General features: G+C 62.9%; 7 protein-coding genes across 7 annotated transcripts; 4 read left to right on the forward strand and 3 right to left on the reverse strand.

The window, feature by feature from the left end:
* Positions 1–795: 795 nt before the first annotated feature.
* BDV59DRAFT_206597 (SNF2 family N-terminal domain-containing protein) lies at positions 796–4,418 on the forward strand (the record flags this gene model as incomplete). The annotated part of the gene is made up of 2 exons (XM_073694822.1): positions 796–1,555; positions 1,603–4,418. The coding sequence occupies 2 exons, from the start codon at positions 796–798 to the stop codon at positions 4,416–4,418; spliced, it is 3,576 nt and encodes a 1,191-aa protein (XP_073542596.1).
* Positions 4,419–4,649: 231 nt separating this feature from the next.
* On the reverse strand, positions 4,650–5,315 carry BDV59DRAFT_206598 (med21 domain-containing protein; the record flags this gene model as incomplete). The annotated part of the gene is made up of 2 exons (XM_073694823.1): positions 4,650–5,222; positions 5,274–5,315. The coding sequence occupies 2 exons, from the start codon at positions 5,313–5,315 to the stop codon at positions 4,650–4,652; spliced, it is 615 nt and encodes a 204-aa protein (XP_073542597.1).
* Positions 5,316–5,363: 48 nt separating this feature from the next.
* BDV59DRAFT_211802 (uncharacterized protein) lies at positions 5,364–6,292 on the forward strand (the record flags this gene model as incomplete). Its single annotated transcript, XM_073695880.1, has 1 exon — positions 5,364–6,292. Exon 1 carries the CDS (start codon positions 5,411–5,413, stop codon positions 6,290–6,292), a length of 882 nt encoding a protein of 293 aa, XP_073542598.1. The 5' UTR covers positions 5,364–5,410.
* On the reverse strand, positions 6,093–7,100 carry BDV59DRAFT_189785 (Spc24 subunit of Ndc80-domain-containing protein). Its single transcript, XM_073691666.1, has 2 exons — positions 7,008–7,100; positions 6,093–6,952 (listed from the first exon to the last, which is right to left on the reverse strand). The coding sequence occupies exons 1-2, from the start codon at positions 7,032–7,034 to the stop codon at positions 6,377–6,379; spliced, it is 603 nt and encodes a 200-aa protein (XP_073542599.1). The 5' UTR covers positions 7,035–7,100; the 3' UTR covers positions 6,093–6,376.
* Positions 7,101–7,329: 229 nt separating this feature from the next.
* On the forward strand, positions 7,330–9,488 carry BDV59DRAFT_196949 (uncharacterized protein; the record flags this gene model as incomplete). The annotated part of the gene is made up of 5 exons (XM_073692806.1): positions 7,330–7,352; positions 7,461–7,554; positions 7,604–7,894; positions 8,406–8,998; positions 9,053–9,488. The coding sequence occupies 5 exons, from the start codon at positions 7,330–7,332 to the stop codon at positions 9,486–9,488; spliced, it is 1,437 nt and encodes a 478-aa protein (XP_073542600.1).
* Positions 9,489–9,791: 303 nt separating this feature from the next.
* BDV59DRAFT_157917 (amidohydrolase) lies at positions 9,792–11,656 on the forward strand. Its single transcript, XM_073687480.1, has 2 exons — positions 9,792–10,060; positions 10,110–11,656. The coding sequence occupies exons 1-2, from the start codon at positions 9,891–9,893 to the stop codon at positions 11,524–11,526; spliced, it is 1,587 nt and encodes a 528-aa protein (XP_073542601.1). The 5' UTR covers positions 9,792–9,890; the 3' UTR covers positions 11,527–11,656.
* On the reverse strand, positions 11,594–13,069 carry BDV59DRAFT_206604 (putative aminotransferase family protein (LolT); the record flags this gene model as incomplete). Its single annotated transcript, XM_073694824.1, has 3 exons — positions 11,594–12,281; positions 12,355–12,952; positions 13,000–13,069. 3 exons carry the CDS (start codon positions 13,067–13,069, stop codon positions 11,594–11,596), a joined length of 1,356 nt encoding a protein of 451 aa, XP_073542602.1.
* Positions 13,070–13,102: the final 33 nt, after the last annotated feature.

A 13,102-nucleotide genomic window follows, 5' to 3' on the forward strand; every position in this document is an offset into this window, starting at 1 on the left:
TGATGGTTTAGGAGGCGCTCCACGTTGATCTAGCGATATAATCCATCGTATAAGCGATTCCTCTTCATTTTGAGTCAATTTATGACTATTGGCGCGTGTTTCTGAGCGTGAAGTTGTTCCATTAAATCGACGTTGGAGGGTTGTGCGAGAAACATTATAAACACGCGCTGCTTCATGAACGTTACGAATTTCTTGCTTTTCTAAAGCGGAAATAGCAAGTAAGATTCTTCCCTCTTGCTCAATTGAATTTCTTGAGTTTTGACGCGCTTTTGGAGGCATGGTTGGTGGTTGAAGTTGGTAAGGCAATAAAACGCGTCAAATTCTGATGATGTGGCCCATTCGCTTGTGTGGCCCACTCGCTTGTGAAATACGTTACTCGGGGGGTGATTTGGTAAGCAGGCCAATCTTATCCTTATCGCCGCCATCCCGACCTCGTCGCTCTTCCACTTCCACTTCACCTTCATCCTCTTCTTCCTCCTCTGCCTCTCCCTCCTCCTCTTCGCTCGCTCGGTCTGCATACTGACCCCGAGGTCGCGTGTGATGCGCGCAATGGGAGGTTCGGCTTTTCTCACTCCTCGTTCTCCATCCTGCATCTCACATCCCCTCGATCCTTCGCCATCCGCTCACTTGCCCCCCTCTCTTTCTCTCAGTCTGCAGCCACCATACTTCCTATAGATCTCTATAGACGTGCTCCCATCTCCTGCATACACCTCTCTGTGCCACCGTCCTACACGATCCTGTCCTCCCCGCTCCCCGCACGAGACCCGTCTCGAAGACCGATCCCGACCCGGCGCTATGGCCTCCAACGCCGCCATGCTCCTAGACCCAAAGGCGTATAGAAGACAGCAACTGAAAAAGAACAATGGTAACGACTGTGAACCCTCCACCTCCCCATCCGATGTCGACGACCGCGACGCGTCGCCGGACTTCCTCTCCGCTGCCCTCGGCGGCTTCCCCGCGGCCCCGTCTGGACGCTGCCCTTCTCCCCCCGAGGACCCCATATTCCTGCATCCCCACGCAGATGGCTCACTGTTCGATGCTGCAGCAGGCTCGCCGGACGCGAAGAGGTCGCCCCGTGGCCCTCAGTCCCCCGCTGCGCCGCCGGGCACCGCCTCCCCCGCCCGTCGTCTTCTAAGCCCCCGGCAGCCGCCGCCGTCGTCCTCCGGAAAGGCCTCCCCGTCCGTGGAGTCGCCGTCGCGAAACGGCAGTGTCGCCTCCTCGCCATATCCTGGACAGCCCCCGGAGCTGGGTGTCGCGGTTGAATTTGCGAGTACGCGGTCCGAAGATGATAGCGATAGCAAGCGCCACTCCGACTTCCTCGAGGATGATGTCGATTTGCGCCACGGAAGCCTCATCGAGGATATGTATGGGGTGGAGAGGCGTGGCCGGCAGCCGTACAAGAAGCTCAAGACGGACAGTCCGGTCGACGAGAAGGGAAAGAGTGGCCGGGTTGCTATCGCGGGGGACAGTGGACTCGGAAAATGGATGAAGGATGCCGACGCCAACACTGCGCCCTCTTTCCCGGTGACGCCAGATGTGGTCGATCTGACTCTCGGTAAGCCAAGATGCAGCGACTCCCGTGGACCGAGCTAATGGGTACAGAGTCCGCCGCCGGGAACGACGACGACGATCTGCAGGTGACGGGGTCGAATAACCTCAGCATCCAGCGGGTATGCTATGGGAAGATCGAAAACGCATTTGTCCAGGCGTTCGTGGTGCCCAAGCCGGTCGCCATCTTCGACTCGACCCACGACTGGCCGTCCATGAAGTTGAATATCAACCGCCGCCGCGGCACGGAAGACAAGAAGATTGAAGTCGCAGACCCCAACGGCATGACGTTTGGTGCCGTCGACGCGCGGACCGCCGCCGTGGTGGTCCAGTTACTGGACTCACCCGCTCTGCAGGTTGACATCGCCGGGCGTTTGGACGCTCGCAAACGCGGGCCGAACGAGTACCCGTGGATGCCCTGCTCGGCGCAATACCGGGCGTCTTTCAACCTCTACGGACTGCGGAAGGACGCGGAACTGGTGGGGAAGTTCCTCGGCCAGCACAACCTCTGGCTGGGCACGCCGTTCTCCGTCGAGCAGGGCACGCCCATCTTCAACCCCCACGCGGAGCTGCGTCGCGCGCAGCAAGCGCTCTTACCGGGGATGGCCGCGCGGGGACGGTCCAGCAGCGTCAACTATGACGTGCGCACGGCGGAAGAAGTGAATGACGCGGTGATGAAGATGTTCGACCAGCTCCAGAGTGCGGAAAACATCCCCGAAATGGACACCCCGCCGCAGCTGGTCACTCCTCTCCTCCGCCATCAGAAACAGGCCCTCTGGTTCATGACCGAGAAGGAGAGGCCGCGCAAGTTCGGCCCCAACGAAGCCGACAACAATTCCCTGTGGCGGCTGGAGGTCCGTCCGAACGGGACGAAGCGGTACCGCGAGATCATCAGCGGCATGGTCACAGACGAAGAGCCGCCCCAGAGCCTCGGCGGCCTGCTGGCCGACATGATGGGGCTGGGGAAGACGCTGAGCATCTTGTCGCTGGTGGTCAGCTCCCTGGGGCAGTCCCGCGAGTGGGCAGACCTGGCTCCCGAGCCGGACCTGGTGCAGGCGGCCCCGGGCATCCGCAACACGAAGACGACGCTCCTCGTGGTGCCTCTCAGCGCGGTCAACAACTGGGTGTCGCAGATCAAGGAGCATCTCGCGCCGGACGCCGTCTCCTCGTACGTGTTCCACGGGTCGTCGCGGACCACGGACGTGGACGAGCTGTCCCGCTACGACCTGGTGATCACGACCTACAGCATCGTGCTGAGCGAACTGGCGGGGCGCGGGTCCAAACGCGGGGTGAGCCCGCTGACGAAGATGAACATGTTCCGGATCGTGCTGGACGAGGCGCACACGATCCGCGAGCAGAGCGCGGCGCAGACGCAGGCGATCTTCAAACTGCGCGGGCAACGCAAGTGGTCGGTGACGGGCACGCCGATCCAGAACCACCTGAAGGACCTGTTCTCGGTGACGCGGTTCATCGGGCTGTGCCCGTACGACGACCGGGGCCAGTTCGGCATGCACATCCTCAGCCGGTTTAAGACGGGCGACGCGTCCGTGCTGGCGAGCCTGCGGGTGCTGGTGGACTCGTTCACGCTGCGCCGGGTCAAGGACAAGATCGACCTGCCGGCGCGGCACGACCAGATCATCACGCTCAACTTCACCGACGCGGAGCGGCAACTGCACGAGTTCTTCCGGCAGGAGTCCAACGTCATGATGCGCGTCATCGCCGGCGAGGACAAGACCAAGATGAAGGGCCGCATGTACCACCACATCCTCAAGGCCATGATGATCCTGCGCCAGGTCAGCGCCCACGGCAAGGAGCTCCTGGACGCCGACGACCGCGCGCGCATCAAGGGGCTCAGCGTGCAGGACGCCATCGACCTGGAGGAGGGCGGCCGCGACCCGTCCGCCGACGTGTCCGACAAGAAGGCCTACGAGATGTTCACGCTCATGCAGGAGTCCTCGGCGGACGCGTGCGCCACGTGCGGCAAGCGCCTCGAGGAGCCCCCCGCCCCTGCGGGCGGCGACACGGGCATCGGCCCCGACCGCACGGCCGCCATGGCCGTCGTGCTTCCTTGCTTTGACGTGCTGTGCCCAGAGTGCTTTGCCGGGTGGAAGCCTGCCTTCGACGCGGCGGGCCGCGACGGCGCCGTCGCCGCCGCCACCGCCTCGGGCACGCTCCGATGCCCGGCCTGCGATGGGTGGATTCCCGGGTCGTACTCGACCGTCACGGTGGGCGGACTGCAGGAGTACATGGTGGAGCAGGCGGCGGCGAAGCACAGCCGGCGGGCGGCGAAGGTGCTGGGCGAGTACGAAGGCCCGCACACGAAGACGAAGGCGCTGGTGGAGCAGCTCCAGGCGACGGCGGCGGCGAGCGCGGAGCAGCAGGCGGCGGGCGAGCGACCGCTCAAGAGCGTGGTGTTCTCGGCGTGGACGTCGCACTTGGATCTGATCGAGATCGCGCTCAAGGACCAGGACCTGTCCGGGTACACGCGGCTGGACGGGACGATGACGCTGGCGGCGCGCAACAAGGCCCTGACGGAGTTCCACGAGAACGACACGATCACGGTGCTGCTGGCGACGATCGGAGCCGGCGGCGTCGGGCTGAACCTCACGGCGGCGTCGAAGGTGTACATCATGGAGCCGCAGTACAATCCGGCGGCGGTGGCCCAGGCGATCGACCGGGTGCATCGCATCGGGCAGCGGCGCGAGGTGACGACGGTGCAGTTTCTGATGAAGGGGAGCATCGAGGAGAAGATCTTCGAGCTGGCCAAGAAGAAGCAGCAGTTGGCGGATCTGAGCATGAACCGGGGCAAGCTGGACAAGAAGGAGGTACAGGAGCAGCGCATGCGCGAATACCGGAGTTTATTCAAGTGATTTCTTTGGTTTTTATTTTGTTTGGCCGGTACAGATACCCGACGTTGGCGTTTTTATCCGTTTGTCTTTATATTTCCGGTGCCGGTGCTTGTGCTTGGGCAGGAGTTGGGATGGGTCTACTACGGTTCTACGCGATTTTGATCTGATCTACACGGCGATATGAGCACTAGAACGCAGTCATACAGGGTAGTCAGTCCATTACCAGGCATTAACAGCATCCGTCCGACAGTCTCATAACGCATCATCCGTAGCCCGAGTTCCATACATGCCGGTCTCAACCGCCCCGAGCACCGTCTCCAACTGCCTCCTCAGCCGCCGCAGCTCGCCGATGCGCCGTTCACGCTCCGTTTCGACCTCGCGCAGCTCGCCCTCCAGCTCACGGATGCGCCGTTCCTGCTCCGCCTCGGACGAGTCAATCCCCGGCAGCACGGAGATGAGGTACTCGATCTGCTGTTCCTTGATGATGAGGTCGCGGGCGAGCTCGCGCTGGCGACTGGCAAAGGTGCGCGGAGAGTCCGGCGTCGGCGGGAGATTGGGATCGGCTGGTTCGCCTGGCGTGGCCGTTTGGCCTGGGTCTGCTGGTGCGGATGCGCCGGCTGCGGTGGTGGTGGTGGGAGCGCCGGGCTGAGGCGGCGAGGCGTGCGATGACACGGGAGCGCCGGCGGGCACGGGCGGCGCGGTCGAGTTCTTGGGAATTCGAGCGAGAGCTGGAGCAGCGTCGGGGAGATGGGCCGGGGGGAGAGCGGGCGAGTTATCGTGGTAGGTGGTGAGGTAGGCCAGGGTTGCGTAGAATTGGGTAGCGAGCTGCGGTGGTTAGTGGTGGAGTGAAGGAGGCGGGAAGGTGAAGGAGAGTACCTGGTCCAGGCAGGTCTGGAGCTGGGTGAGGATGTCGGCCATGGTGGAGCGAATGTGGTGGTGGTGGTGGTGGTGGTGGTGGAGAGAAAGATGAGGTTGAAGATGGAGGTCGGAAGGAAACTCCGCCTCACCACATCATGCATCGTCCACCACCACCACCCTCACACTTCTTCCATTGCAACCCCCCCACGCACACCGCCAAAATCCACTCCTTCACGCGCCGTCTGTTCAAACTCCCTCCTGCGCCCTCCGCGCCCTCGGCCATCCACCACGATCTCCCGTCGTTCCTCGCCCACGCCGCCCGCATTGGACTCTCGCCCACCAGCACCACCTACGTCGGCACGCACTACGAATACACCGTGCAGGAGACGCTCCGGCGCAGCGGATTCGCCCTGAGCCGCACGGGGGGCCGTCTCGACGCGGGCATCGATCTCGTGGGCACGTGGCATGTGCCGGCGCGCGAGCACGCGCTGCGGGTGGTGGTGCAGTGCAAGGCGCTGAAGAGCAAGCTGGGGCCGAATGTGGTGCGCGAGCTGGAAGGCACGGTGCCGCCGGATGACACGCTGGGGGTGCTGGTGAGTCCGCGCGAGGCGACCAAGGGCGTGCGGGACGCGCTGGCCCGCAGCTCGGCGCCGCTGGTGTGGATGATGGTGCGGCGGGAGGGGCTCCTGCGCCAGGTGCTGTGGAATGCGCGCGCGGAGGCGAGCGGGTTGGCCGGGGTCGGGGTCGAGATGCGGTATGGCCCCGGGGAGGAGGAGACGGTGGGGTTGACGTGGGATGGGGAGGCGATGCCCGGGATGGATGCGGTGGAGGCGCGCATGGCGCGGGTGGAGCGGGAGTGGATGGGGTTCTGGGGGGTGACGGAGGCGCAGCGGGAGCCGCTGTTGGAGGTCCTGGAGGAGATGTATCCGGCGGAGAAGCCGGGACTCTACGGGGGCGGATGCAGTTCTCTGACGGAGGGGCAGAGGGAGGAGGTGTTGGCGCGGATGCGGGAGAGGTCATTGGGATTCATTCATTGATTTGACTAGGATGAGGGTATCTTCATAACATCGGAAACAGGATCCACCAAACGCCGGACCGGACCAGAGAGACCATACGATGAACTATCCTTGCATGTTGGACCAGAAGTAGTTGGCGTAGAAGAAGCGGGAGAATTTGGGGTCGACGTTGACGACGTGGACGTCCCCCTTGCGGCTGTTGCGGATGACGGCCTTGTGGAAGGTGCCGGCGTCGTCGGCCTCGATGTCGACCCCCAGCGAGCGGTAGATCTTCAGTCGGAGGATGGTGGCGTCGTCGGCTTCGCGTTCGCGGCGGGTCGCCTCATCGCCTTCCAAGCCCTGGGCCTCCAGGTCGGCCAGGCGCTCTTTCAGCATCTCGAGCTCGCTCTCCAGACGATCACTCTCGTTCTCGAGCTCGGTGGCGGCCTTGGCGATGCGGAACTTCTTGGTGTCCAGCTCGACCATGTCGGCCGCATGTTTGGACGAGTCGTGGGCGGCGACCGCCTCGGTGTGCTGGGCGGAGAGCGAGTGCAGATGACGGGAGAGCTTTCGCAGGGCGGACTCGGCATCGCGCATGCGCAGATCGCGCGACTGTTGCAGGGTCGCGAGGGAGTCATTGATGCGGGTGACGGCTTGTTTGTCGGGGTGGATGTTGAAGTTGCCGACGGTGTGGTGGATGAGCTGGGGGGGTTAGCGGGGAGAGGGAGATGGAGAGACAGATGGGGGGAGGGCGTACAGTGGCGGGGTCTTCGTCGAGCAGCATTGTGTCGGTACGGTATGTAGGGAGAGTAGAGAGAGCAGAGAGAGAAGGAGTTGAGGGAAGGTGAAGGTGAAGTTGATTGTATACAGACGATGTTTGTTGTGGTGTTTGTTGTGTTTGCTCGAGTCTGTTTGTCTGTTTGCCTGTTTGGTGTGTTTGTTGTGTTTGTGGGTTTGTTCGTCCGCCTCGCACCGCCACAGCATCATCGTGATTTCCTCTCGATTCAACTTCCATCAACTTCTTCCCCGCCTCTTCTTCGTCGTTAGGCACCTGCTGCCACTGCTTCTTCCCCATCATCATGGCCTCTAACCTTCCCTGTATGTCCCTTCCCCCCTTCCCCCCTTCTTCCTCCCGCTAACCCCTCAGATGCCGCCGACGCCGAAAGGTTCGTCGCCCCAGACGCTCCGTCGCTCTCGCTCACCTCCACAGTGCCCTGAAACCCGCCGAACTGCAAGTCCTTCGGTCCCAGTACGAAAAGGAAGGCGACTATGTTGGCGTCCAGACCAAGTTCAACTATGCCTGGGTACCGCCTCCGATTCTCCGTCCCCATCGATCCCCGACTAACCCACCAGGGTCTCATCAAATCCAACGCACGGGTTGAGCAACAAGAAGGCGTGCGTCTTCTCTCCGAGATCTTCCGGGCCGCCCCCGAACGTCGTCGTGAATGTCTCTACTATCTCGCTCTGGGCAACTACAAGCTCGGAAACTACGGCGAGGCCCGTCGGTACAACGACCTCCTGCTGGAGAAGGAGCCGGCCAACCTGCAGGCGGCCAGTCTGGGACAGCTGATCGACGAGAAGGTGTCCAAGGAAGGACTGCTGGGGATTGCGATTGTGGGCGGACTGGCGCTGGCGGCCGGAGTCGTGGGAGGGATTGTCTTCCGGGGGGCGAAGAGACGGTGAGGGATCGGTGTATATATTGCGTGGATTTTTCTGCGTCTTGTCTGAGCGTTATTCGGTTCGGTTACCTACGTCTATAATGTTATTTTGACGGTTCTACGGCGTCTGTATCCATCTGTAGGACTGTGGCTGATGCGCGCTGCGCCACATCCACGTCATTCTTCCACCACTTCCCTTCTTCAACTTCCCTTCCTTCTTCTCCTCTCTCCATCTCTACTTCTTCTCCTCCCAACTTCTCTACGCTTCTTCTCTCAGCTTCTTCTTCTCCTCTCCTTCTCTCCCCAGCATGTCCTACCATGGCTGACGTCGGTGATCGCATGTTCTGCCACGCCTGTGGCGGCGTCTGGCTGCGCAATCAGCATGGTCTCGAGTGTCCTCACTGTCAGTCCGACTTCACCGAAATCGTTCGTGCTCTCGCCTCCTCCTCCTCCTCCTCCTCCTCCTCCTCCTCCCTCAACCCACCTAACCATCGCAGATCGAAATCCCTCCAGACCCTGACGAAGTTCCCCCCGCGGACTCCTCCGCTGACTTCCCCGACCCTCCCACCTCCATCCCCGGCGAACGCCCTCATTCTCCCGCAAATCCTTGGGCCAACCACAATCCCTGGGCCCACTACGACGACGACCGCGACTCCTGGGACCCGGGGAATGGTTATCGATATAACTCCTATCGTTCGCCCGATGGCCGTTTCTCTTTTACCTCCACCACCTATACTCACGGCTCCTCCCCGCACCGGTCCCGCGGCATGCCCGCCGACCCGCTGATGCCCATGGTCCGGGGCCTCGACACCATCTTCAACGGCCTCGCCGAGACCTACCGACAAGCCGGCGAATACCGACAGATGGGGAACCGCGTTCGCGCCCAGCATCGGGACCAACCGCCGACTGACGCCCCCTCGGATTCGAGTACAGCCCCGCAACAAGGCCCCCGAGTGTGGCAAGGTTCGTTTGGCTTCACCCTCGGGGGAAATGGCGGTGCACGGTCAGAGTACCATACTACCGGAGGATTACATCCGCGGGACGCCGACGGTCCCCAACCGATGGACACGCCTCTCCGGACCCTCGGCGAGTACGCCTCCCTTGCCTCACATCTCCGCCGGTACCGGTCCACTGACGCCCCTAGTGTTTTGGAGCTGTTCCGAGCGGATTTCGGTGGTGACGCCGGTGACCCCGCCGGTGGACCGCGCGTCGGTCCCAATCCCCTGGCCATGCTGTCCGCGTTGTTGAACCTGGGCCGCCACGGCGACGCGGTCTACTCGCAGGAGGAGCTCGACCGCGTCATCTCACAGCTGGTCGACCAGAATGTCAACGGCACGGCGCCACCACCGGCCTCGCGCTCCGCCATCGAGTCGCTGCCCAAGAAGAAGGTCGATCAGGAGATGCTAGGTAGCGAAGGTCGAGCCGAGTGCTCCATCTGCATGGATCCCGTCGAGCTAGGAACCGAGGTGACGCTCCTCCCGTGCAAGCACTGGTTCCATGACCAGTGCATCGAGATGTGGCTGAACCAGCACAACACCTGCCCGCATTGCCGTCGCGGCATCGACGCGCCCGCCCAGTAAGGAACCTCCCCCGCCGGCCGCGTCGGCGCAGGTGCTGACAGACCAACCAGCCCCGAAGGCAGCAGTGACAACCCCGTAGTCATCGACGACAGTCCGGAGCCGGCCTCTCAACGGGAGGGAACAACAGGAAACGCAGGAAACACAGAAAACTCCGGTTCTGGAGGGCTGGCCGGATGGGTCCGAAGCCGATTCGGCGGGAATTGAGTTCACGGAATGTCTGCCAAATTGGCCTGATGTATAATGACCGGAATGATATTGCATGTTTTGTTGTACTCCGGATGCTTTCTGATGTGGCCATCGGGCTGATCTGATAAGCTCCGTTTCCCCACATTTTCTTCCCCTCTTTTCTTATCGTTTCTCCCGCCTCTGCTGCTTTCCTTCTCTCGACTACACACCTCCGCCATGAAGACCCTTTTCAAGAACGGCCACATCCTATCCGACTCGGTGCAGCACCCCTGCATGGTCATCGAGAATGACCGTATTCTCTACGTCGGTAGCGAGGCCGGTGCCCCCGCCGTCGATACCAAGGTCGACCTGACTGGCCGTCGAGTGCTGCCCGGCTTCATTGACGGGTAATTCTCCCTTCTTACATGGCTGTTCCCCCTCTAACAGTCAGTCCAGTCACATGCATCTGCTTCTCTTCGGCGCCTCCCTGTCCAAAATCTCTCTGGATGACTGCCACGACCTGGCCGACATTCGCCGCACCATCAAGACCGCCGCGGCGCAACGACCCTCCGCCCCACGTCTGTTCTGCAGCGGCTGGATGCACTCGATGACCGACGGGGTCGCCCTCGCCAGCATGCTGGATGACATCGACCCTCGTCCGATCTTCATCGACTCCAAGGACCTGCATTCGGCCTGGTGCAACTCCGCCGCCCTGCGCGAACTGGCCGTCGACGACGTCCCCAACCCGGCCGGCGGCACCATCCACCGCGACCCGGCCACCGGGAAACCGTCGGGCCTGCTGGACGAGGCCGCCGCCGTCAACATCGTCTGGCCGCACGTCGCTCGCGTCGCATCCACAGAGGAGAAGCTGGGCTACATCCGCGCCGCCGTGCGCGCCTATAACGCGGCCGGGTACACGGGCATGATCGAGATGGCCACGGACGAAAACATCTGGGAGACGATGCGGCAGCTGCGGGAGCACGAAGCCGTCTCCATCCGCTTGGCCGCCCACTGGGTCATTCTCCCCGGGAAGACGGACGACGAGGTGCTGCGCCAGGTCGACCGGGCCATCGAGCTCCACCAGACCTACAATCTCACCACCTCGCCCGATTTCCGCATCACCGGAATCAAAGTCATCTGTGACGGAGTCATCGATGCCTGCACGGCCTCGCTGCTACAGCCGTACTCCTCCAACGGCGTAGACTGCGCGCCCCTGTGGGAAGCCGACATCCTGCGGAAAGTGGTGGCCAAGGCTGATGCCACCGGGTTGCAATGTGCGCTGCACGCGATCGGCGACGGCACCGTGCGGCTCGCCATCGACACGCTGGAGGCCGTGGGCACTCCCGGCCGCCGCCACCGCATCGAGCATCTCGAGCTGACCGCGCCGGACGACGCCCGCCGCCTCGGACAGCTCGGCATCACGGCCTCGGTGCAGCCCGTGCACGCGGACCCGGCCATCTTGCGCGCCTGGCCCAAGCTGCTCGGCCCCGAGCGTTGCGCGCGCGCCTTCGCCTACCGCGAGTTCGCCGAGGCCAACGCGCCCCTCGCCATCGGCACCGACTCGCCCACCGCGCCGCACCTGCCCCTGCGCAACCTATACACGGCCACGACGCGCCGCTCGGCGCGCCAGCCCGCCCTGCCGGACACCGTGAACCCGCATTTCGCGCTGTCCCTGCTGCAGGCCGTCGAGGCCGCGACGAAGGGGTCGGCGTACTCGTGCTTCGCGGATGCGTTCACCGGCCGGATAGCCCCAGGATTCTCCGCGGATTTTGTCGTCGTCGACATGGAATGGGAGGCGGAGCGGCTTCTGGACGCGAGGGTCGCAGAGACTTGGTTCAAGGGCGAGAAAGTATACCAAAGCTTAGATTCCTAGCTGCATGCACACACCATCATACCAGACATCAATAGAACCAATCTAGATAGAGGCTAGTCGCTACTGGCTATTCTGCAACCGCCACCGCCGTACTATAAGCCTGCGTACACACGTCCGACAACACCCGGCCCAACCACTCGAAATCGCTCCGATCGAGGTACACCTGTGCACTGATGCGCGTCCAGAGGTAGTCCCCGTGGCGGAACACGGGCACAAATGTATCAAAGTCCCGCAGGAGGCTATCGCGTATTAACGAGGCAATGCGATCCGCCTGGGCCGCAGTGACCGTCGCATCTCCTCCCTCCGAATCCGACCGCCCACTTCTCGTTTCATCAATCACAAACGGCAACCGCACATTCGCCATGCCACACGCCCGCAGCGCACTGCGCTCTCCCTCACGCAACCCGGGTTCCGTCATCACCTCCGTCCTCAGACTGCGCGCAACAACCTCCGCCCCCTCGTTCGCCAGCCGCTCCAGGTACTCCTGGATAGCGGCCTCCCCGCCGCAGACGTCGCGGCGGAAGCGCAACGCAGCGGGCACGCACAGGTACGCCGTGTCGTCGGTGGTGGCGACGTGCTCGAACAGCGTCTCGAAGGCGGTGGAGCCCGACGGGGGCGGGCCTGGGCGCGGGACGCCGGCCGGGGCCCCAGGGTGCGGGATGAAGCCCCAGGAAGCTGGGAGCGTGGAGCGGATGGCGGCGTGGTGCTGCGGGGCGACGTAGAGGATTGCGCTGCTGCGGGGGGTGTAGAGCCATCTATTCTGGTCAGTTTGGGTGCTGGACATAGGGGAGGAGGGCAGGAAAGGAGGGCAGGAAAGGTGAGCAGTACTTGTGGCAGTTGCTGGTGAGAAAGTCGGGCTGCAGCACGCCGAGGTCGAGCGGGATATGGCCGACGCCGTGGGCGGCATCGACGAGGCTCAGGACGGCCTCCTGGCGACAGAGGCGGACGAGGTCCTCGAACGGGAAGCGCACGCCCGGGTTGGACACGATGGTGTCGAAGACAGCCAGCCGTGGGGTGCGTCCGGAGCCGCGGACGTCGCGGATGGCGTCGACGAAGAGTTGGACGATGGCGTCGTGTCGCTTGGGCAGCGTGTAGTGGATCTTGTGCAGCTGCACGGGGCGGGACTCGGTCAGCCAGCAGAGGCCGCGCTCGACCGCGCCGTAGACGGTGTCGAAGTAGAGGATCACGTCGGAGGAGGCGAAGGCCGGGATGAGGTTGTGCAGGATCGTGTTGACGCCAGTGGTGGCGTTCTTGACGAAGACGACGGTGTTGCGGGGGACGTTGAGGTAGTCGGCGATGGCGGTGCGGGCTTCAGTGAGCAGCTGCGGTTGCGTCTGGCGGATGAAGACGTCGGTCTTTTGCTCGGAGAGCACCTGCAGGGCTTGCTGGGTGGATTGGACATCGCGGGGCTGCGTGCCAAAGGAGCCTGACGAGGGGATTAGTATAGATGGCAAGTTGTATGCGGAGACAGACCGTGGTTGAGGTTGCGGTAGGACGGATCAATGAGGAACTGCTCCTTCATGGGAGCACCGAAGGGCGTCATGTTGTCGGAATGATATAGATAGAAAGACAGCAG

This window comes from Aspergillus ambiguus, assembly GCF_047715705.1.
Source record: "Aspergillus ambiguus strain CBS 117.58 unplaced genomic scaffold BDV59scaffold_77, whole genome shotgun sequence".
Lineage (NCBI taxonomy): Eukaryota > Fungi > Ascomycota > Eurotiomycetes > Eurotiales > Aspergillaceae > Aspergillus > Aspergillus ambiguus.